This window comes from Symphalangus syndactylus, chromosome 13, assembly GCF_028878055.3.
Source record: "Symphalangus syndactylus isolate Jambi chromosome 13, NHGRI_mSymSyn1-v2.1_pri, whole genome shotgun sequence".
Lineage (NCBI taxonomy): Eukaryota > Metazoa > Chordata > Mammalia > Primates > Hylobatidae > Symphalangus > Symphalangus syndactylus.
Genome location: NC_072435.2, coordinates 104959250 through 104984273, shown reverse-complemented (window position 1 = coordinate 104984273; position 25024 = coordinate 104959250). Strand labels below are relative to the sequence as shown.

The window sequence follows — 25024 nt, the reverse complement described above, 5'->3', positions numbered from 1 at the left end:
GTCTTGAACTCCTGACCTTGTGAGACCACCCGCCTGGGCCTCCCAGTGCTGGGATTACAGGTGTGAGCCACCGCGCCCAGCGTATCTGCTAGTTTGGTTATGCATCTCTTTGCTAAGATCTCAGCTGGGGAAATAGCCATCAGGAAATGCTGCAAAGTTGAGCATCTGCTTTTGACTTATTTTATTTTTTTTGGAGACAGAGTCTCGCTCTGTCTCCCAGGCTGGAGTGCAGTGGCATGATCTCGGCTCACTGCATCCTCCGCTTCCTGGGTTCAAGTGATTCTCCTGCCTCAGCCTCCCGAGTAGTTGGGACTACAGGTGCATGCCACCACGCCCTGCTAATATTTTGTATTTTAGTTGAGATGGGGTTTTGCCACATTGGCCAGGCTGGTCTCGAACTCCTGAGCTCTGGCAATCCGCCCACCTCGGCCTCCCAAAGTGCTGAGATTACAGGCATGAGCCACCGCACCCCACCCTTTAACTCCTTTTAGAATTGGAAAGCCAAGTACCTAGGCTGGAAAATGTACTTACCTATCCGACTGTTGACAAAGGGTTGATTTAAACTTTCTGTGTAGCCATCTTTCCTTCCCCTGAAGATTTCACTTGTAACTACCTTTTGCTGCATCTGGTAATACACAATGGAAAGTATAAAAATGGTAGCCACGGGCTTCTTTGGGATAGAGGAGCTCTAGACCCATTGAGGTCACATCCTTTGCTGGATAAACTGTGGGAGCCTTGTTACCCTGGAGTACACAAGTCAGAACACCTTCCTGGCTTTGGCCAAAATGCCCTGAAAGTCATATTGGTAGAGACTGGGTTGACATTTCTGCTCGTTCCCTTACTACCTTCCTGAAAGTGGATTTTCCAGAGTTCCCAGAGCAGTTTCTTGTAGATCAGGGATTGGGAAACCACAGCCTGCAGGCCAAACTCAGCCTGCTGTCCATTTTTGTAAGTAACGTTCTATTGGGACAGAGCCATGCCATTCATGCACACATTGTCCATGGCTGCTTTCTCACTGTAGCAGCAGAGTTGAGTAATTCCAACAGAGAAAGGCCACAAACCCTGAAATAGTTACTCTTCTAGCCCTTTACACAAAAGACCCGCAGGTGAGCACGGTGAAAAACAGATCTCCAGCAGAAAGGGGTCTACATTCTCTGCTCCCCTAGATGGATGGCAGGAGCAGTTGCGATTGTGTTCCCATGGTAACAAAGGGAGCCACGCTGATTACAGTAACAGCTGGCATTCATCCAGGGCTCTCTGCTGGTCTACCTGCAATTATCTTGAACATTTCGAGGCATGGGACTAGCATGACCCCCTGCTTATAGGTGAAATGGTGGATGAGGAGGACTGACACTCAGGACCCACTCTTACACCCACCCCCACCACCGGCCACCGCAGACATCACGTCCCTACCATCGCTTTCCGCTCAGCTGTGATCCCCCGGCAGTACTTCTGGACCAGGTTCCTCACACACATTTTCCTGAGCAGATCTGATGCCTGTGTGGAGAACACACTTCTTTCCACTTGCCTCACTCACTCCCTGTCTGGGGCTGTGGCGATCAAAATGAAGCTTTAAAAAAACACTGCTGAATTCAGTTTGATTTCAAGCACAGTGTTAATATTGTATATTTTATAGTTACAGCAGCTAACCTGATCCTCTCCCAACTTTTTGCTGTTGCTTAACTAATGATTCTCAAACTTGAATATGTTTATGACTCGCCTGCAGAACTGGCTATAATGAGATTCCTGGAGATTTTGACTCAGTGGGTCCAAAGTAGAGCCCGGGAATCTTACAACAGCCCTGCCTCTAAGTTCCAGATACAGAGGGTCCTCAGACCATCTCTTGAGGGGTGCTATTCTAGGAAGGCTACGTCAGGAATAGAAATGATTCAAAAGTGCTTTGTCGGCCGGGCATGGCGACTCGCACCTGTAATCCCAGCACTTTGGGAGGCTGAGGCAGACAGATCACTTGAGGTCAGGAGTTCGAGACTAGCCTGGCTAACATGGCAAAACCCCATCTCTACTAAAAATACAGAAATTAGCCAGGCATGGTGGTGGGCGCCTGTAATCCCAGTTACTGCTGCTGTGAGGAAATGTAGCTGACACATGAGAATCACTTGAGCCTAGGAGGTGGAGGTTGCAGTGAGCCAAGATCGCACCACTGCACTCTAGCCTGGGTGACAGAGCAAGACTCCATCTCAAAAAAAAAAAAAAAAAAAAAAAAAAAAAAAAAAAAAGTGCTCTGTTTAAACAACCTCCAGTGGCTTTATAATGCTACTAAGGACATCACAAATTCTGAGGAGTTCAATTTCTTGTGCAGCATCCTTGGGAAGAAGGGCTTTGCCAGGGTAGCCCTTTCAAGCCAAAGGGAGGCAGCACAAAGACATACAAGAGTTAAGCTTTGTCAGTGCCCGTGTTACTTACAACACTGGAAATCCCAGATTAGTCCTTACATTTTCCAAGATGCCAGGAGGCCTCAGCCAGCTCTTGTCCAGGACAGTCTTTGGAAGGTGATACCGGAGATTTAAGATGTAATTCTTCCGCACAAACACGATGAATTCCTCGTTGTCAGGACAGAGGGGTTTGTTGCGACTGATGAATCCTTTAATGAACCTAAAAAGGAAAATGTTTTCTTACTTTTCTGGACCATTTCTTCACCGAGATTTACATTCTCTTCCCCCTTCTTTGATTCAGAGGGGGCCAAAGTGGTAGAGGCTGTTGAGAGGACCACATAGGCCAGAGGCCTGGAATGTAGGCCACAGGCCAAATCTGCCCCACACATATGTTCGATTTCACCCACACAGGCTTTTGTTTTGTTTTGAGGAGCTTTAATTAGCTGCCAATTTAAAAAAGTTAGGAAGTAGTGCATAAAAGCCAGATTTCAAAGCTGGGCATGGTGGCTCATGCCTGTAATCCCAGCACTTTGGGAGGCTGAGGCAGGCGGATCATTTGAGGTCAAGAATTCGAGATAGCCTGACCAACATGGTGAAACCTCGTCTCTACTAAAAATACAAAAAATTTAGCCGGGTGTGGTGGTGTGTGCCTGTAATCTCAGCTACTTGGAAGGCTGAGGCAGGAGAATCTCTTGAACCCAGAAGGCGGAGGTTGCAGTGAGCCGAGATCGCACCACTGTACTCCAGCCTGGGCGACAGAGTGAGACTCCGTCTCAAACAAAAAAAACAAACAACAACAACAACAAAACCCCAAAAGCCAGATTTCAGCGTTCCTTGAAAATTCAAGCCATCTGGCTACATTTCCCCACAGGAGCAGTAAACTGGAATGGGCTAGTTACTGCCCCACCTTGAGGTAGACTGAACGTTCCAGTTTGCTGCAGCCTCCACCATGCCCTGTTGTCTTATCCCAGCTCATGAGACTCACTCACTTTACCTGCCTGGCATCAGAAGGCATTTGACTTTGTGACTTTTGAGCCAGGCTAAGAGAAATTCCAAATACATTGAGTTGCAATCACCATCAAATTCAGCTCAGAGCAAAGGGATGGACCTGAATTCCTAACGGCATTTTGAAGGGAGTTTTTCCTTTCTGCCAAATCCAAAAATCACAAAGAACTCATCTACCTCCATGACCATCCCCTGCAGGGTACCAGCGTTTAGTGACCTGTCCTCTCTGTTGTACCTGAGAACTTACTTTCTGATAATCCGCACGGCCCACTTTCTCCTTTGGATTGCCTTCCGAGCCAGGGCCCCACGCCAGTGGGCTTCCAGTTTGATGGCTGAAAGAGTTCACTGCTGGCATTAGAAGGTGAGCACAATCGTATGGAAATACAGAAGGCTTTGTCCATTCAACAAACATCTGGATGCCCACCGCAGCACTCTGTTAGCCTCAGAGATGGAAGGTCGGATGAATGTCATCAGTTCTTACCTGGGAGCACTCAGGCAACAACTGAACCAGGGGGAGACAGAACAGAGGGGGCTATGGAAGGTTTCCAGGGAAGCCCCGAAATTCCATGAGGGAGTCATTTTCCCAAGGTCTTTTTCAGCCACAGCAACAGCACTTGTGATGGTACAGATTAGTCTTACCACCATGTTTAGTATTACTGGGGTTTACTTTTAGTTGTCTACACTTAAAAATTAGGGTACACAAACTAGGGCACATAAAACTTAGGTTCCGGCTTGTTTCCCAATTTTTTTTTTTTTCAAGACGGAGTCTTGCTCTGTCACCCAGGCTGGGGTGCAGTGGCATGATCTTGGTTCATTGCAACCTTCACTGCCCGGGTTCAAGCGATTCTCCCACCTCAGCCTCCCGAGTAGCTGAGATTACAGGTGTGCACCACCACGCCCGGCTAATTTTTTTGTGTGTTTTTAGTAGAGATGGGGTTTCACCATGTTGGGCAGTCTGATCTCGAACTCCTGACCTCAGGTGATCCGCCCGCCTCGGCCTCCTAAAGTGCTGAAATTACAGGTGTGAGCCACCATGCCCAGCCTGTTTCCCAATTTTTAAATGCTCTTCAGATTTTTTGATTTTTGAGTATTCAGATTTTTTAAATGCTTTTCTTCTAATCCTCAGAACAGCATTGTTTCTATTACAAAAACAAGCAACTTGAATCAACCCAAACGTCCATCAACAGAACAGCTAAGTTGTGGCATACTCATAGCTCAGGGGCTGGCCCACTACAGCCCGCCACTTGTTTATGTAAATAAAGTTTTATTTCAACACGGCCCTGCCCATTCATTTACATATTATCTAAAGCTACTTTCTTGCTACCATGGCAGACTTGAGTAGCTGTGACCGAGACCATAAGACTCCCAAGTCTAAAATACTTGCTATAGTGCTGGCCTCTGCTACAGTGGAATACTATGTAACTATGAGCAAATGAATAACTAAATCTACACACATCTCCTGGTTGAATTTCAAAATCAATTTGGCGTGCAAAAATGTCACCCAAAATACCAAGAGTATAGTTCTCTTAAGTTTAAAACATGCCAAATTAGAAACAGATTATTTAGAGATACATCATAGATAGTGAAACTATTGAAGAAAAACAAGAGAATGATTAATGCAAAATTCAAGAGAGTGGTTACTCCCAAGAAATGTATGCGTATGAGTGGGGGTGTTGTTTGAGAACATGACTGGGGAGGGACCAAAAAATGGAAGGGCTTCAAGGGTACTTGTATGTTTGAAACCTTTTTCAAAAGTTATTCCTTTATTTTTTTGAGACAAGGTCTCACTTTGTCACCCAGGCTGGAGTGCAGTGATTCCATCGTGGCTCACTGCAACCTCCACCTCCTAGGCTCAAACAATCCTCCTGCATCAGCCCTCCAAGTAGCTGGGACTACAGGCATTAACCACCACGCCTAGCTAATTTGTGGGTGTTTTGTTTTGTTTTGTTTTGGTAGAGACAGGGTTTCACCATGTTGCCAAGGCTGGTCTCGAACTCTTGAGCTCAAGTAATCCACCCGCCTCAGCCTCTCAAAGTGCTAGGATTATAGGTATGAGCCACCGCGACTGGCCCACAAAATTATTCTTTAAATGTACGCATATTGTAGGTCCAATAAAACATGCCTGTGGAACACATACAGGCCACTATGTTATAATCTCCAATCAATAAGGTAAAAATGAGAAGAGGCCCCAGAACTGGACCCCGAGATAGCCCCACACCAAGGTTTTAAGGATGAGCAGGGGGAGGGAACTCACAAATGTGTCCGCAGGTGCCAAGCAGATGAGAAAGGGAGCAAACTCGTTTGTTTCTATTTAATTCTTACCTGCTTGTCTTTTTTTCACGTATTCTCTCCTTCCTAGGAAGCGTTTATATGTGGCTTGGATTCTTGCAACTTAAAATAAAACAGATGTTTTGGTGAAATGGCTTTGCATTTGTGCATCTTTGTGGTTGTGACCTCCGGGGGTGTTTGGGGGACAATGGAAGGGGGCATCAAAGGCCTGTGGTGTAGTGATGTTTCAGGAAGCTATTTCAGCACTGCAGACCTGAGAGCTGGCTGGTTACATGATGCCTAGCTCCCAGATGCTGCCTGGGAACTGGAGTTTCCTTCCTGCCTTTCCTTTTCCCAGGGCAAGGAACAGACCTAGTGCTAAGAGCCCCCCAGTTCCATGCCAGACATTAGCTTTCATTCTCACACCCCACCCCACAAGGCAGGCATCATCACCACATTTTATAAATGGGCATGCAGGCTCAGACAGATGGTGAAGACACTTGCCGGGCAACACAGCTAAGGAGGAGCATGAATCCCGGTCTGATCACAGAACACTCTCCCTCGGCTTCTACATCCTGCATCCATCTCCTCCACACAGCAATTTAGGTCCTGTCAGAGGCCAAGCTCATCAAGAGCCTTGCAGAGCAGCCACGTCCTATTCCCCACGAGCTGGTTAGAGATGCTGGCTCAGGCCCCACTGGCCTAACTGTGGCCCTTCAACCAGATCCCCAGCCATTGGTACCCACTGCTGCGGAGGTCAGAAAATGAGGCCACCAAGCCTTGAAGCCAGACAGTCCCACGTTCAAACCGCAGCTCGGCTGCTTACTTGCTGTGTAGCCTTCAACAAGTTACCAACACCTCCATGCCTCAGTTTCCCTGCATAGAAAGCAGAGACGATAGCACCTATGTCACCTACCTCACAGGTCTGTTCTCAGAACAGAATGAGACCACGTATAAAGAACTTACTGTTCACCTGGCGTACAGCAGGCCCTCAAATGACTCAGGTAGTTCTTGACAGACCGGTTACATTTCAAAGGAGAAACTCCCTCCCCCCGCAGTTTTGATTTTTTACTTTTTGCATTTCCCCATCTAACTTTTCTCATTGACCATTCCCAGCAAACACCCAGGCTGCAGGCTTTGAAGCTACACTTTCCAACATCAGACACGCAGACAAGTGAAGTTTTGGAAACGTTAATTTAAAGGGGCTGGTCCCTCACAGTTTTACACCCTAGTAGTAAACAACAGGATCTGATCCAAACGGAACTGAAACGGCGGAACAACGTTTATATATCTGCCTGCATCTGTGACTGACCTCCAAGCACTCATTAAAGCAGAAATTCACAGGGATCTTATAATCCCCTGTCTCGTTCCTAGTTTCCACAGCGAATGCTTCTAACACTATATCAGACACCCGTGTTTAAGATTTACCCCCAAGCTCTGCTTGTTCGTTTCATATTCTATTGAAATTAGGACAGAAAAATAAATCATACCTAGTTGATGTTTACTAAATTCAAAGGCATCTTCGGTAGCAAACAGAGTTCTGGGGAAACGAATGAATATTTTGGTTCTAGAAGTGAAAAGAAATGTTTTTGTTATTAATTGGTCAGTTTACCATCTAGTGGGTTGAACGGTGTCCCCTTCAAAAATTCATGTCCATGCAGAACCTCAGAATACGATCTTATTTGGAAATAGGGTGTTTGCAGATGTGATTGAGGTAAGGATGGAAATGAGATCATCCTGGAATAGGGTGGGCCCTAAATCCATTGAGAGTGTCCCTATACACACAGAAAGACACAGGGAGGAGCCCACGTGAGGACGGAGGCAGAGACTGGAGGGACACGGCTACAGCTAAGCAATGCCGGGAGCCACCAGAGCTGGAAGAGGCTCCCACAGGAACGTGGCCCTGCCAACTCTTGATTTTTGGATTTCTGGCCTCCACAACTAGGAGAGAATAGATTTGTTTTAAATCAGCCACTTTGTGATCATCTGTTACGCAGTCCTAGGAAATGAATAAACCATCCTAACCTGAAGTTGCTTCAAGTTATGTTGCTGGGCTTTAAAGAGTGACGACAAAGAATATGGGTGTTTTTGTTTGTTTGTTGTTGTTGTTGTTTGTTTTGTTTTGAAACAGAGTCTCAGTTTGTTGCCCAGGCTGGAGTGTAGTGGTGCAATCTCGGCGCACTGCAACCCCCATCTCCCAGATTCAAGTGATTCTCATGCCTCAGATTCCCGAGTAGCTGGGATTATAGGCACCAGCCACCACGCCCAGCCAGACAAAGAATGTGGATCTAAGCTTAAAAGAAGATCACGCCAGGTGCAGTGGCTCATGCCTGTAATCCCAGCACTTTGAGAGGCCGAGGCAGGCGAATCACCTGAGGTCAGGAGTTTGAGACCAGCCTAACCAGTGTGGTGAAACCCTGTCTCTACTAAAAATACAAAAATTAGCCCAGTGTGGTGGCATGCACCTGTAATCCCAGCTACTCGAGAGGCTGAGGCAGGAGAGTCACTCGAACCCAAGAGGCGGAGGTTACAGTGAGCTGAGATTGTGCCACTGCAGCCCGGGTGACAGAGCAAGACTCTGTCTCAAAAAATAAAAAAACAAAAAAGAAGATCACATTAGCCAGCAGAGAGAAGTTACAAATACTGACCTCACATTGCCTGCCCCGACCCCCGGCATGGTGAGGGAAAGTTCCCAGGGAAGCCCCTGGGGGCAGCAGTGGGTGCCTGGTGATCCCACTCTCCCTTGTCCCTGTTCCAATTTATGAACAGGGGACAGACAGATCCCACCTCTGACCTCCATGCCCTGCCTCCCTCAGGATGTGCTGAGCCTTGCAGAATCCCCTTGGAGATCTGGATTGAATAAGTAACTGATCCTTGGAACAGGCCCAGAATAGGAGCCTAAAGATGAAGAGAGGCCAAGGCGGCCCAGAAGACCATGTAGAAGTGGGAGTTAGGAGTCAGTGGGGAAAGCCCATGAACAGGGTCACAGGCAGAGATCTCTGGAGTGGGGAAGCCCTGCCGTCGGGGAATAGATCTTCATGCTGAAGCACCTTTCCCTGCAACCTCATTAACCCTGACCAAAATGACTAACAGGACGGACTCAGCTCTTCCCGATCCATGTCCCTTGAGTGGTGCCTGAAAGCTTTCAATGTGTACGAAAGTTCTCTGCTCATGGACAACTACGACTCTACAGTTAAGGGTTCTAGCACACCATTCCTGAGATGCTACAGATGATCTCACATCGTCTAGGTCCCAATGGCTCCTCTGGCAGGTCACGCGTACATGGCAACAGTGAAAGAATCCAGGCACACAGAGGTTGGGTGGCCCCTCTGGTTCCCTCTTTGTTTTGCTAGCAAGGAGGCCCATCTGCTAAGTCAGTTTAGTGCGGAGGGTTCCTTTATAACTTCATCTCCTCCCACCGGCAGCACCATAGCTCTTCTAAAGAATTAAGAGCCGCATTTACATTGAGTAGATGAAGCATAAATCTTGCAAATCTCCATAAATCCCTAGGAATCGAGTCTTCAGGCTCTAGGTGGATACGGATCAATGCACCAAACCCTCTGACGTCAAGGGAAGAGACCATTTGGTGGTCTTCTGGTCACTTACTTGCCTAACTTGTATTCCTCGGGTTTGTAGCCGATGTACTTGATCAGCCGTTCCACGCCCTCTGCTGGAGGCCCGTGCCAGTGCGGCCAGGTGTCTGGGCATAAGGACTTGTACCTAGCAGGAGAGGAGATGGACATGGAGAAGCTGTGACTGTACCTTCCTTTAGCCCTCTCCCACATCCCCGGCCCCAGGGGCCTGCTGAGCACTGCTGTGGCATGTCAGCCACTCAGTGTATGTAGTAGTCCCATCACACAAACTTTCTCGAATTCAAAGATGGGCGCTTTGCAAGAAAGAAAGAAGAGAGAAACTGTTTCAATATAGTAGGGAGTTTGACCTGTCTTTGTAGAACAATGACATCATCAGACGCTCAACCCAGTGACTCAATTCCACTCCTAGGTATCTGTCCAAGAGAAATGAAAAGGTGTCCGAACATTCATACCTGAATGTTCATAGCAGCCACTGGGTGTAGCAGTGCATGGTGCTATGATTCATAATAGCCAAAAGGTGGAAGCAACCCAGATGTCCATCAACAGAAAACTGAACAGACAAACAAATGTAGTCTAGCACCAGAAGAAAAAGTTCTATGCTTGAGACCAGGTACGGTGCCTCATGCCTGTGATCCCAGCAATTTGGGAGGCCAAGGCAAGAGGATCACTTGAGGCCAGGCATTTGAGACCAGCCCGGGCAGACCCCATCTCTACTTAAAAAAAAAAAAAAAAAAAAAAAAAAAAAAAAAAATTTTTTTTTTTTAGCCAGGTGTGGCGGTGTGCGGCTGTAGTCCCAGCTACTCAGGAGGCTGAGGCAGGAGGATCACTTGAGTCCAGGAGGTTGAGGCTTCAGTGAGCACTCCAGCCTGGGTAACAGAGACCCTGTCTCAAGAAAGAGAAGAGAAAGAAAGGGTTACCATGCTTGGGAAGTGATGAGGGCTTCCCCCGCCCCCAGGGGTAATTTTGGCTCCAGTGTTAAGAACCTGATTCCAGCATGCAGTTCCCTTCTACCCTGCAGTCCCTAGAAAGAACAGCAATGTCTGTAGTATAATGAAACAAGTGAACGCAGAATTCAGAGGTGCAGATGGATCAAGGCTGGAAGCAACACGACCGGAGCCACTGGCATAGAAACAGAATGCCTGGGTTCCAGCCCAGCTCCGGAGCAAGAGGAGTCACCGCCTCACCTGTGTGACGTGAACAGTAACAGGACCTTCCTCATGGGGTTCTCATGAGGTTTAAACAAGATAATACACACTAGGTATTTGGTCCCAGTCCAAGACTCAATGAGTGCTAGCAGTGGTGTTCCCAATATGCTCCTTCCTTTCACATTATGTTTATTTATTTATTTTTGAGACAGAGTCTTGCTCTGTCTGCACCCAGGCTGCGCCTGCACCCACTGCTGTCTGCACCCAGGCTGGAGTGCAGTGGCACAATCTCCACTCACTGCAAGCTCCGCCTCCCAGGTTCATGCCATTCTCCTGCCTCAGCCTCCCAAGTAACTGGGACTACAGGCGCCCACCACCACGCCCGGCTAATTTTTTGTATTTTTCAGTAGAGACAGAGTTTCACTGTGTTAGCCAGGATGGTCTCGATCTCCTGGCCTCGTGATCTGCCCACTTCAGCCTCCCAAAGTGCTAGGATTACAGGCATGAGCCATCACGCCTGGCCTCATACTTTGTTTATTTTAAAATCAGATTTTTTTTTTTTTTTTTGAGACGGAGTCTCCCTCTCTCTCCCAGGTTGGAGTGCAGTGGCGTGATCTTGGCTCACTGCAAGCTCCACCTCCCAGGTTCTAAAATCAGATTTTAAACTGTTAAAAAAAAATACATGTATATATATTTTTGATACAGAGCTCACTCTGTCACCCGGACTGGAGTGCAGTGGTGTGATATCAGCTCACTGCAAACTCTGCCTCCTGGGTTCAAGCGATTCTCCTGCTTCAGCCTCCTGAGTAGCTGGGATTATAGGCATGTGACACCACGCCCAGCTAATTTTTGTATTTTTAGTAGAGACAAGGTTTCTCTACGTTGGCCAGGCTGGTTTCAAGCTCTTCACCTCAGGTGATCCAGCTGCCTCGGCCTCCCAAAGTGCTGGGATTATAGGCATGAGCTACCATGTCCGGTGAAAAGTATTTTTATTTTCCTGGAATTACACTTTATGAGCACGTTCTTTAAGGGTATCAAGTGTCCCATGTTCTTCCTCTGTTCAGCCACCTACACAAAGGTGCGGGATGTGTGCTTCCTGAACTCCAGTGAAAGCTGGAGAAGATGGGGTCTCCACCACCCCCAGGGGACACAGCACAGCCTCAGGCCCTGCTTTCATCCATGCAGACCTTGCCCAATACCAGCACGCACCGCCAAAGCTAGACAGATATGGAGGGGCTGGGGAAAGGCCCTAAATGCCTGCAGGTTGGAGGGACTAGTACCTTCTGTCCTCTTCAACTCTGTGATATGGTTGCTCCCTGATCAAGGGAAGTGGTGCCAGACAGGTGCACGGGGTTCGGCCAGCTCCAGCTCAGTCCCATGAACCTCCCCCTGCCTCTCTGTCCCCAGCCACTGACCAGCGGTCATGCTGGCCTCTCAGCTTGCCCTAGAGCCTGCTCCTTCCTCCAGGCTTTCCTGCCTGGATTGATGTTCCCTGAATGCTATGGACTGATTGTCTGTGTCCCCACAAAACTCGTATGATGAAATCTAACTCCCAATGTGATGGTGTTAGGAGGCAGGGCCTCTGACAGGTGATTAGGTCACAAGGGTGGAGCACTCATAAATGAGATTAGTGCCCTTATGAGCTCATCTGCCCCTTCAACTATGTGAAGACACAGCGAGAAGGCACCATCTACAAACAAGGAAGCTGGCCCTCACCAGACACTGAGTCTGCCAGTGCCTTGATCTTGGACTTCCCAGCCTCCAGACCTGTGAAAAGTTTCCGTTGGTTAGAAGCCACCCAGTCTAGTGTTTCGTTACAGCAGCCCAAACAGACTAAGACACCAAATGTCCTCATGGCTCACTCCCTCACTCAGAGTGACCCCTTACTTAAGGAGGGAGCCTGGCCACTCTTTCCCCTTACCTGGATTCACTTTTCTTCAAATAACATATCCCTGCCTGGCCTTATACAGTCACCCTTCAGCATCTGTGGGGAATTGGTTCCAGGACCCCCATGGATACAAAATCCACAGATGTTCAAGTTTTCTGATAAAAAATGGCATAGTGTTTGCGTATAACCTGAGTACATCCTCCACACTTTAAATCATCTCTAAATTACTTATTATACCATGTAAATGCTATGTAAATAGTTATTAGACTGTATTGCTTTTTAATTTGTATTATTATTGTTGTATTGTTATTTTTATTGTATCTTTAAAGGCATTTTCTATCCATAGTTGGTTGAATCCTCAGATGTGGAACCCGTGGATGTGGAAACCATGGATGTGGAGGGCCAACTTTACATCTTTCTTATTGTTGGTCTTCCCCATAGAAAGTAAATTCCATGAGGACAGGGATGGGGTCTGTTCTGTTCTCTGCTGTCACCCCAGCACCTAGGACAGTGCTAGCTCAGATAGCTGCTCACCAGTTTGTTTGTTTTGATACAGAGTCTCATTCTATCACCCAGGCTGGAGTGCAGTGGTGTGATTTCAGCTCACTGCAACCTCTGCCTCCCAGGTTCAACTGATTCTCATGCCTCAGCCTCCTGAGTAGCTGGAATTACAGGCATGTGCCACTATGCCCGGCTAATTTTTGTGTTTTTAGCAGACACAGGATTTCACCATGTTGGTCAGGCTGGTCTTGAACTTCTCACCTCAAGTGATCTGCCCACCTCGGCCTCCCAAAGTGCTGGGATTACAGGTGTGGGCCAACATGCCTGGCCTGCTCACTAGTTTTTATGGAAAGAATGAATGAGCCTCAGACAGCAGCAAAAATAGACAAGAGATATATGAAGTTCAAAAAAACACAGGTAGATGGGAACATCAAGTGCGTATGTGTTTGGGGGGTGAGGTAGGCAGTGACTGTTGCCCCTGCCATCTGCCGCCGAAGTCAGATTTGGGATGAGGATGAATGAATAAGTAGCTGATGGGCAAAAATGGTGGGCAAAGGAGGTAAATCCAGGAAAAATAAAGGCAAAGAGTCTCAAATGACTACACTCAAAATATTAGGTTGAACCACATGAAATTTCTGCTATTCAACCATTCTGACCCACCAAAGTGACCATTTATTATGCTTGAGAGTGTGTTGCTATTTTCATAGCATAAATTCACACACAGCCCATCATTGAAGAAGTGTTGGTGTATAAGCAATTTTGGGGATGGTGAAAGTGGGTGTAGAAATAGTTCATTAAATCTTTACAAACTCCTTGAGCCCTATTTAATCCTACAGATAAGGGAAATGATAGGTCCCAGCTATAAGAGAATGAGGATTATGATCCAAGTTCATGTGGTTTGAAAACCCATGTCCCCACCGCTAACCTGCTGCTCTTGACAGCCTGTTGGGCTAAGGCACTAAACCAGGCCCTATGGTCACAAATGGACTTAGCTTTCCCTGCTGATTCAGAGGCCTATGGGGCACTGCCCACGGCTGCCCCCTGGTGGCAGATCTACGCACTTGGCCTTGCCCTTGACTGTAAACAGTCAGGGATTAGTGAAATGAACAGAAGATGGTAAACTGAATTTTTGTGAGTTTATTTATTTATTTATTTTTGAGACTGGGTTCTCATTCTGTCACCCAGGCTGGAGTGCAATGGTGCGATCTCAAGTTCACTGCAGCCTCAACCTCCCAGGCTCAGGTGATCCTCCCACCTCAGTCTTCCGAGTAGCTGGGACTACAGGTATGCACCACCATACCCAGCTAATTTTTTTTTTTTTGGTAGAGATTGGGTTTTGCCATGTTGCCCAGGATGGTCTCGAACTCCTGGCCTCAAACAATCTTCCCACCTCGGCCTCCGAAAATGCTGGGATTACAGGCATGAGCCACTGCGCCCAGCCAGGGTTGGGTTTTTATATTCTCCCAAATGTTAGTGTTTTTAACTGTCATAACTACAGCAGTTAAGAACCAAACTGAGCCTTCCTAAGGGATGCCATTTTATTTACCACTAAACCTCAGAGATTCTCATGTAGTAGGCACATGACTATTGGCTTCAGATCAATAAAGCACATTTTACCTTTGCAAGAAATGCTCATATTTCCTCCGGTATGCAAAGCCGGCCCGTCTCACCCGCAGGTGCTCCATCAGCCCCAGGTATTTGATCTGATGCCTTACGAGGAAGTCATCAAATTTGCCTTTGGAGAAATAGAACAGAGAATGACAGGAAAGGATCCCACGGCTTCATTTCAACCAAGACAGATCACAGGCTGCAAGCTGAAGTTCAGTGGGCTGGGTCTGGCCCCAGACTCATTTTGTGAGGTCTTATTTTTTTTTGAGACGGGGTTTCACTCTTGTTGCCCAGGCTGGAGTGCAGTGGCACAATCTCGGTTCACTGCAACCTCTCCCTCCTGGGTTCAAGTGATTCTCCTGCCTCAGCCTCCCGAGTAGCAGGGATTACAGGTGCACAGCACCATGCCTGGCTAATTTTTGTATTTTTAGTGGAGAAGGGGGTTTCACCGTGTTGGCCAGGCTGGTCTCGAACTCTTGACCTTAGGTGATCCACCCACCTCAGCCTCCCAAAATGCTGGGATTACAGGCATGAGCCACTGTGCCCAGCCCAATTGTGTTTTTTTAAATGGGGGAATTTTATGGGAAAAAATTAAATTTCTGGTTCCTTTGAAAAGTCCTGAGAGCTGGCTATCCTGAGGCCAGAGTCCCACATGGCAACGGCTGGCAGGAGAGGAGTGGCGCTGCCGCCCCTTTAGACAGAATGTGCCTTCTCCAGTTTGCCACAGTCCCCCCGACTGCCTATTGCCTTACAACCTATCTGCTTCAGTCATTTGCTTTTCCTGCCTAGTCTCTGTGAGCCTCTGATGGTCCATTATAGTTCGTTATAATGGTTCCTAACGACTACATTATAGACCATGGCAAGAGCTTAGAAACTACCCAAGTCATAGATCATTTTCAAAGACTTTTCCTTGGCTGGAAAAGAGTGATGTTGACTCCCCTCACCTCTGACACCTGCCTGACTCAGCTGTGTTGCTCCTGAAACTGACCAAGCTCTGAGCAATGCTCACTCTGAACCACCAAAGGCATTCATTTACCTTCCATTATTATTATTATTATTTTTTGAGATAGGTTCTCACTCTGTCGCCCATACTGGAGTGCAGTGGCACAGTCATAGCTCACTGCAGCCTTGAACTTCTGGGCTCAATTGATCCTCCCACCTCAGCCTCCCAAGTAGATGGGACTACAGGCACGTGCCACCACACCCAGCTAGTTTTTGCATTTTTAGTAGAGACATGCCACCACGCCTGGCTAATTTTTGCATTTTTTGTAGAGACAGGGTTTTGCCATGTTGCCCAAGCTGGTCTCCAATTCCTGGGTTCAAGTGATCCGCCTGCCTCAACCTCCCAAAGGGCTGGGATTACAGGCATAAGCCTGTAACACCTGGCCAGCTAATATTATTTAGAAAGGAAAATGATTCAATCCAGAGGACATCGAGCAAGCTTGTGGTTGTGTTTAGGATCCCAACCCACTGCCACCTTGCTTTGCCTCCCGGCCTCCTTTCCCTGAGCCCAGTTCATAATGATCCACAACTCACTGGGTTCTTTCCTGTCATTGGGCTTGATGCAACGGATGTAGGAGGGCTCCTTAGAGATGAGGATTTCTAGAAGGCTGCTCAGACTGTTTTTAAACTGAGTCCCCACCTGCAGAGAGACAGAGAGAGAACGAGCCAGACAGATACTGCTGCTTCCAATGAATACAAAAAGACTGGCCAGGGCTCGAGGTGTCAGCCCTATAGAGCTGAACTATTGACAGATTTTCTTCCTAGTGGCCATCTGGCCCATTAAGAGGTGGCTTTGGATGTCCTGACCTGAGAAGGCCAAGCTTGGTCTGGTCACGTGGAAGCTGGACAAGCATCTGTCTAGGATGCCTCACTTGCTCAGCAAAGACGAGTGAGTGCCCAGAAGGAACCAGTTCTGCCCCTAGGCCTGTCACTCTCTGCCACCTTCCTTTGTGTTTCTTTGTTGACATGTGTCCTTCACGATGCTGGTATTATTATAACTTCTTTATTTGATGGTATTTTCTTATACTCTCCCCCACGAGATTGTAAGTCCCTTGAGGGCAGGGACCTCATCTGGCTTGCTATTGCTAAACCCCTGTGCCTGGCACAGTGCCTGCCACATATACATAGTAGGTGCTGCTCAATGAATGTCTGCAAATGAACAAACTGGGACTAAACTTGGAACATGAATATCACATTCCAAGTTAATGTATATATCATAAGCCATGTACCAAGTGATTTTTTAAGAGACAGGGTCTTGCTCTGTCACCTAGTCTGGAGTGCAGTGGCATAATCATGGCTGATTGTAACCAAACTCCTGGGTTTAAGGATCCTCCTGCCTCAGCCTCCCAAAGAAGCTGGGACTATGGATACACACCACTGCATCTGGCTGATTTTTTCTTTCTTTATGTTTTTAATGCACCCAAGTTTTGTCTGACTGATTTGTTTTTATTTTCATTTTTTTTGTAGAGACAGGGTCTCATTATGTTACCCAGTCTGGTCTTGAACTCCTGGCCTCAAGCGATTCTCCCACCTGGGCCTCCCAAAGTGCTGGGATTACAGATGTGAGGCTCCCAAAGTGCTGGGATTACAGGTGTGAGATTACAGGTGCATATATTTAGTAGAATCTGTTAGAGAGTAATACTTCCAGAAAAGGGGAAGGTGGCTTAAAAAGCATAGGTAGTTGGTGGTCATCTCACCCTCTGGTGAGATCCAATTTTGCATGGGTGTTTTTCCCACTCACTGTTGGGGGCCTCCTCCGGTTTTCTAACTCGGCCAGCAGGAAGCATTCCCTCAGGATAACGTTCTTGGACTTGCACAGCACCTGTAAGTGAGGAGAAATGAGTACCACATTCGCTGTTTCAGAAATCACTACAGGGCCGTCAGGACGGCTCACAGAAGTGTGCATGAAGCAACAGAGCCATCTGCTTCTCGAATGCTTGAAGACGTTCCGAATGTAAAGAAGGGGGAACAACACAGTCAAATATGGAAGGCCATGTTCACATTCTACATCCACTGCTTTCTCTGCTCGCTGAGGCCAGATGTTTTTTCTCAGACATTGTCCCTGGTTCAGTGCAGCTGCTTCAGAATAAACTGGCTCTTTAAGAAATGATCCCAGGCCAGGAATGGTGGGGCTCAGGCTTGTAATCCCAGTACTTGGGGAGGCCAAGGCAGGAAGATGGCTTGAGCCCAAGAGTTTGAGAACAGCCTGGGCAATATGGCAAAACCTCATCTCTACAAAAAAGTCAGCCAGGCGTGGTGGTGTGCACCTATGGTCCCAGTTACTCAGGAGGCTGAGGTGGGAGGATCATTGAGACCACGAAGTCGAGGCTGCAGTGAACTCTGACTGCGCCACTGCCCTCCAGCCTGAGTGCCCTCCAGACTGAGACCGTGTCTCAAAAAGAAAAAAAAAGAATGATCTCCAAGTTAATGGTGTTAAGTGAAAAAAGCAAGACACAGAACCACACATACAGTGTGCTATTATTGTGCAAAGAGAAAGAAAAAGAAAAAAAGAGATACACATACACACATCCTGTGTGATCCCTGGAAGGACACACAATACAAAGGTGAGAGCAGTTGGCTCTCGGGAGAGAGACCTGCTGACATGGGACCCAGGGCACTAGCTTTTGGACTGTCTGACTTTCGCCCCTGTGCATGTATTTTTTAAATAATCTGTATCACCAAAAGTCCTTAATTTTTTAAATATTTAGTTCTTTACCAGAAAAATATTTTCCCTATATACATAACATGGAATATTATTCCATCTTCAAAAGGATGATTCTGACATACTCCACAACACGAATAAACCTATGCTAAGTGAAATAAGTATTATGCTCACTATGCTAAGTGGAATAAGCTAAGTGAAATAAGCCAGTTGCAAAAAGAAAAACACTGTCTGATTCCACTCATATAAGGTCCCTAGAGGAGTGAAGTTCATAGAGGTAGAAAGTAGATGGTATTTCCAGGGGTTGCTAGGAGGGGGCACAGAGAGTAGTTGTTTAGTGGAGACTGCGTTTCAGTTTTACAAGATGAAAAGAGTTCAGGAGATTAACTGCACAGCAATGTAAATCTACTCAACACTATTGAATTGTACACTTTGAAATGATTAAAATGTGGCCGAGCGTGGTCGCTCACGCCTGTAATCCCAGCACATTGGGAGGCCAAGGCGGTTGGATCACCTGAGGCCAAGAGTTCAAGACCAGCCTGACCAACAAGGCGAAACACTGTCTCTACTAAAAATACAAAAAAATTAGACTGGTGTGGTGGCATATGCCTGTAATCCCAGCTACTCGGGAGGCTGAGGCAGGAGAATTGCTTGAACCCCAGAGGCAGAGGTTGCAGTGAGTTGAGATCATGCCACTGCACTCTAGCCTGGGTGACAGAGTGAGACTCTGTCTCAAAAATAATAAATAAATAAAATGATTAAAATGCTAAATTTTATGTTATGTATGTTTACCACATCTCAAAAAAAATTTTTTTTCTTTTTTTTTTCAAGACAGGGTCTCACTCTGTCATCCAGGCTGGAGTGCAATGAATGGCACGGTCATAGCTCACTGCAACCTCCACCTCTTGGGCTCAAGCAATCCCCCCACCTCAGCCTCCCAAGTAGCTAGAACCACAGGGGTGTGCCACCACACCCAGCTAATTTTTTTTTTTTTTTTGGTAAGGATGGAGTTTCACCATGTTGTCCAGGCTGGGTTCAAGCTCCTGGGCTCAAGCGATCGACCCGCCTCGGACTTTCAAAGTGCTGGGATTACAGGCATGAGCCACTGTGCCTGGCCCCCCAATTTTTTTAATTGAATTTTGTTGTTTAACCCATTGCAGTTCTAAACCTACAGTGATATGGAAGAGTAATCTGCAAATAGTACAGAAACAAATGAGAAGTGTTCCGTCCTGAAGTCAAAAAGTTCAGGGAGCTTCAGCCCTGGTGGGTGAAGGGAGAGATTTGGAGACTTCTTCCCTATGTGATGTCCTCTCCATGGATTGGTTTGTGAAGTTGATGCCTATGACCCCAGAGGGGAAGCCATTAGAGAAACGCTGTCGCCCGTTTGTTAACCAGACATGTCCACTCCCGTGTTCTCCACAGCTACTCCATGAGGCAGACAGCAGCAGCCCCACTTTGCCAATGGGAAACCTGTCACACGGTCTCCAGCAGGGAAGGGGCTGGGCTGGGACTCAGACCCAGAGAGCGACTGTCTGGTGGATCCAAAGTCAAGAGTTGCTCGTCTAACCCTGAGTCCAAAAAGATTGAGACAAGCAGTCCCAGAAGTGGTAGAGAAAGTTTGGGGAGGCAGAAAAAACACTCCTGAGGTGACTGTTGACCTGCTCACTCCAAAAATGTTACCTTTAGGGTTAAGCTTTTTATAAACCAAGCTAATAAAATCTAATTTTGTACAAAACAGTTTACTATTTTAATACAAAATAAGGGCCTTAAAAACTCAAGGTTTTAGGCATGGCACAGTGACTCATGCCTGCAATCCCAGCTTTGGGAGAGTGAGGTGGGAGGATCACTTGAGGCCAGGAGTTCGAGAGCAGCCTAGGTGTCATAGCAAGATCCTGTCTCTACAAACAAAAAAATTAGTTTGGTGTAGTGATGTGTGTCTGAAGTCCTAGCTACTCAGACTGAGGCAGGAGGATCACTTGAGCCCAGGAGGTTGAGGCTGCAGTGGGCAATGATAACATCACTGCACTCCAGCCTGGGTGACAGAGCGAGACCCTGTCTCAAAAACAACAGCAGCAGCAGCAGCAACACTTCTCAGATTGATGAGATATATGGAAAGGCAAAAAGATTGGGAATTCCGCCGGCAGCCCTGGGGGCTAATACCATCTCCAGCCCCCACCTCATGATGTGACCTTGTGCAAGCTGTGACCTGTCTGGGTCTCAGCTTCCTCGTCCTCAGATCATGTCACCCTAGTATATTCTCATAACACCAGAATGAAATCTCTACTTCTCCTGTGGACCTGCCCCTGCTAAGCTCTCAGCCCCCTCTCCTAACATTTCCCCTTGTCCAGGCCACAGGACCTTTGCACATGCTGGTCTCTCTACCTGGAATAACCTCTGATCCTTCTATGGCCCAAATCATTCTCATTCAGGTTTTAGCTCAAAGTCACCTCCAAGGGGTGTTTTCTCTAATCACCTAAATTAAAAATGTCCCCTTCAATCACAGTTCCTTGTTTATTCTCTTTGTAGCACTTCTCACTAATGGATAACTTCTTTGTGTATATATTTATTATCTGCTTCCCCAACTCCTGACTGTGAGCCCCACGAGAACAAGAACTCCATCTTGTTCACTGATGACCTCCAGAGCTGGTGCCCGGGGGGCATCATACACATTTGAATGGTTTGTTGAGTGAAGTGTCCACACGGATGATCTTAAATGTCTGTTCTGGCCATGACATGCTGGAGTTCTAATACGACGCATGGAAAAAAAAAATCCAGAAGGTGAATTCTACCAAAATCACTATCATGGGTAATATTTCAAAATAATCAGAAACACGTACAGTTAAGTGTCAGACTTACTTCTTTCAGATGTCTGTAAAGAAGATCATTGTTTTTTTCCAAGAATCCTGTAAAACATTGAATAAAAATTTTTTGAATCAATGTCTCTGCCTAAAAATACAATTCCATCCCAACTCATTGCAAAGGGAAATTCTGAAAAATAATTTCTTAGGATTAGCTCATAGTTTCTCAACCTTAGCACTATGGGTATTTGGGGCTGGGTTGTTCTTTGTGGTGGGAGCTGTCTTGTGCATTGTGGGATGTTGAGAAGCATCCCTGGCCTCTATTTACACTAGATCCCAGTAACACTCTCCCCAGTTGTGACAACCAAATATATTTCTAAATTATATGGTTTGGGTCTGTGCCCTCACCCAAATCTCAAGTCAAATTGCAATCCCCAATGTTGGAAGAGGGGCCTGGTTGGGGGTGATTGGATCATGGGGACAGATGTCCCCCTCGCTGTTCTCATGATAGTTCTCAGGAGATCTGGTTGTTTAAAAGTTTGTAGCGCCTTCCCCTTCACTCTATTCCTCCTCCTCCAGGCATGTTAGACATGCCTGCTTCCCCTTCACCTTCCACCACGATTGTAAGTTTCCTGAGGCCACCCCAGCCATGCTTCCTGCACAGCCTGATGAACTTTGAGTCAATTAAACCTCTTTTCTTTATAAATTACCCAATCTCAGGCAGTTCTTTATAGCAATGTGAGAATGGACTAATGTGCTAGACATTGCCACATATCCCTGCGGGGGGTGGGTAACATGTCCCTCATTGAGAACCAGGTGCTCAGAACTGAACTCATGGCACAAATGCTATACTCAACCCTGATGAACTGTCATATAAATATGCATAGTCTTTACACTAAGTATTACATACTTGCCCTAGTCCAATAGCAAAGAAACACACATACACTGCATATACAGAGGGGGCCGGGCGTGGTGGCTCACGCCTGTAATCCCAGCACTTTGGGAGGCCGAGGCGGGCGGATCACAAGGTCAAGAGATCAAGACCATCCTGGCCAACATGGTGAAACCCCATCTCTATTAAAAGTACAAAAATTAGCTGGGCGTAGTGGTGCACACCTATAATCCCAGCTACTCGGGAGGCTGAGGCAAGAGAATCACTTGAACCCGGGAGGTAGAGGTTGCAATGAGCCGAGATTGTGCCACTGCACTCCAGCCTGGTGACAGAGCAAGACTCCATCTCAAAAAATAAAAATAAAAAAATAAGAAAAGGAAACAGAGGGGACACTGAACCTCAAGGACAGCCAGCTAGGACTCTAAATAGATGAGAAAATTCCCCACGACTGAGAAAAAACAAACTCAAGCACCATGGCTGGTGATACCCAACAGCATCTTCAGGCAAAGACAGACATGTCATTTCCAGGTTTAAAACTTGGCTTATCTGTCTACCTAAAACTTAATCAGTTAATAATTACATTAGAAAGTAAATAGCATTATAAAGGCAAAACCAGATTTTTTTTTTTTTAAAGTTGGGGGAGCAGCCAAGCATGGTGTCTCATGCCTGTAATCCCAGCAATTTGGAAGGCTGAGGTGGGAGGATCACTCGAGCCTAGGAGTTTGAGACTAGCCTGGGCAACATAGTGAGTTTGAGACTAGCCTGTCTCTACACAAATATTTTTAAAAACTTAGCTGCGTATGGTGGTGCATGCCTGTAGTCCCAGCTACTTGGGGAGCTGAGGTAGGAGGATTGCTTGAGCCCAGGAAGTCAAGACTGCAGTGAGCTATGATTGCGCACTGTACTCCAGTCTAGGCAACAAAGTGAAACCCTGTTTCCAGAAAAATGATTAAATAAAAATTTAAAAAAGGCAAGCATCAAAAGTGTTTAAGGAAAAAAATGGTGGCTTAGAAGCAAGCTGGCTTCACTCCCCTCACAGAAAACCAAAATCAAATAATATAGCATGAGATTATTACCAGAAATATCCCAGAACTCAAATATGAGGATGACATAATTCCTGGTGCTACAGAGAAGTAGAAAAACTCAGAGCAGATGGTAAGAGAATCAGATTTCCATATCCACGATGCCCCCACCCCACCACATCGCTTAGCACGAAGCACATGGAAAACTCTCCACCAACACACAGTCTCTACATGGAAAAAAGTGAGATCAAGGTAGACTGAATGAGTGTGTGTGTATGTGTGTGTATCCTCACATGGGTATATGCAGAAAACATTTCTATTTTCCTGGAAGTAGTTACAAGAAACTGTTTATTTTTGTGGTCCCCCTTGAAGGAGAGACTGAGAGTAAAAGGCATTTGAGTTTTCCTTTTGTTCTTTTCTGTGCTGTCAGCAGTTTATAGCTCTACATGTGTATTATCTTTATTCTTTAAACAAAAATCAAGGGGTTATCTACACAAAGAGACTCATCCTATTTAAAATTTTTTTCTTTTTGTCACTTTGCATTCAAAGAAAAAAACCCTAATACCTGTACATGTTATTACTTTTTAAAAGATTCTTAAATAAAGATTTACTTTATTTAAAAGTAAAAATAATGCTGGGTGCGGTGGCTCACGCCTATAATCCCAGCACTTTGGGAGGCTGAGGCAGGTAGATCACCTGAGATCAGGAGTTTGAGACCAGCCTGGCCAACATGGCAAACCCTGTCTCTACCAAAAATACAAAAATTAGTTGGGCGTGGTGGCAGACATCTATAATCCCAGCTACTCGGGAGGCTGAAGCAGGAGAATCGCTTGAACCCCGGGAGGCAGAGGTTGCAGTGAGCCAAGATCACGCCAATGCACATTAGCCTGGGTAACAGAGCAAGACCTTGTCTCAAAAAAAAGAAAAAAAAAAAAGTAAAACTAATTTCAAATCAAAAGTAAAAGTGACTAAAGAAGATGAAGAACAATTAGACTTCATCAAAACTAAAAACTTCCGTGCTTCAAAGGACACCATCACAAAAATGAAAAGACAGCTCATAGAATTGGAGAAAATATTTGCAAATTGTATATCTGATCAGGATCTAGTATCTAGGATATATAAAGAATTCTTACAACTCAATAATGAAAAACAACCCAATCTTAAACATGGGCAAAACATCTGCGTAGACATTTCTCCAAGGAAGAGAAACAGCCAATAAGCACATGAAAAGACGTTTAATATCATAGGTCATTAGAGAAACACAAATCAAAAGCACAATGAGATACCACTTCACACCCACTAAAATGGTTAGAAGAACATCACATATAGGCTGAGCGTGGTGGCTCACGCCTGTAATCCCAGCACTTTGGGAGGCTGAGGTGAGTAGATCACAAGGTCAGGACATCGAGACCATCCTGGCTAACACGGTGAAACCCCATCTTTACTAAAAATACAAAAAATTAGCCAGGCGTGGTGGCGGGTGCCTGTAGTCCCAGCTACTTGGGAGGCTGAGGCAGGAGAATGGCGTGAACCCGGGAGGCGGAGCTTGCAGTGAGCCGAGATCGTGCCACTGCACTCCAGACTGGGAGACAGAGCAGAACATCACATATAGAACATAACAGATATACAGAATGATATAACACAAGTGTGGGTGAGGCTGTGGAGATACTGGAACCCCTCATATACTGCTGGTGGAAATGTAAAATGGTGCAGCTGCTTTGGAAAATGACCTGGCAATTCCTCAAAAGGTTAAGCATAGAGTTAACATATATATTTTTTATTTTGAGATGAAGTCTTGCTCTGTCACCCAGGCTGGAATGCAGCAGCACGATCTCAGCTCACTGCAACCTCTGCCTCCCGGGTTCAAGCAATTCTCCTGCCTCGGCCTCCCAAGTAGCTGGAACTACAGGCATCCACCACCACGCCCAGCTAATTTTTTTTTTTTTTTTGAGACGGAGTTTCACTCTTGTTGCCCAGGCTAGAGTGCAATGGCTCAATCTCAGCTCACCGCAACCTCCGCCTCCCAGATTCAAGTGATTCTCCTGCTTCACCCTCCCTAGTAGCTGGGATTACAGGCATGTGCCACTGCGCCCGGCTAATTTTGTATTTTTAACATAATTTTTGTATTTTTAGTAGAGATGAGGCTTCACTATCTTGGCCAGGCTGGTCTCAAACTCCTGACCTCAGGTTATCTGCTCCCCTTGGCCTCCCAAAGTGCTGGATTACAGGCATGAGCCACCACACCCG

At 46.4% G+C, this 25024-nt stretch overlaps 2 protein-coding genes across 4 annotated transcripts in view; one reads left to right on the top strand and one right to left on the bottom strand.

Moving 5' to 3' along the window:
* The window catches only part of MYO1H (myosin IH), a 58754-nt gene that overhangs the window by 5662 nt on the left and 28068 nt on the right, over positions 1 to 25024 (bottom strand). For both annotated transcript variants that reach the window (XM_055236620.2, XM_063614435.1), the window contains 11 exons: positions 20922 to 20968; positions 17145 to 17225; positions 15938 to 16043; positions 14411 to 14528; positions 9273 to 9386; positions 7157 to 7233; positions 5721 to 5789; positions 3646 to 3730; positions 2454 to 2613; positions 1414 to 1497; positions 532 to 625 (listed from right to left, as the gene is read on the bottom strand). In XM_055236620.2, coding sequence (XP_055092595.1) covers positions 532 to 625; positions 1414 to 1497; positions 2454 to 2613; positions 3646 to 3730; positions 5721 to 5789; positions 7157 to 7233; positions 9273 to 9386; positions 14411 to 14528; positions 15938 to 16043; positions 17145 to 17225; positions 20922 to 20968 — 1035 coding nt within the window. The remainder of the gene's footprint in view (positions 1 to 531; positions 626 to 1413; positions 1498 to 2453; positions 2614 to 3645; positions 3731 to 5720; positions 5790 to 7156; positions 7234 to 9272; positions 9387 to 14410; positions 14529 to 15937; positions 16044 to 17144; positions 17226 to 20921; positions 20969 to 25024) is intronic.
* The window catches only part of KCTD10 (potassium channel tetramerization domain containing 10), a 69144-nt gene that overhangs the window by 35213 nt on the left and 8907 nt on the right, over positions 1 to 25024 (top strand). The window lies entirely within an intron of this gene.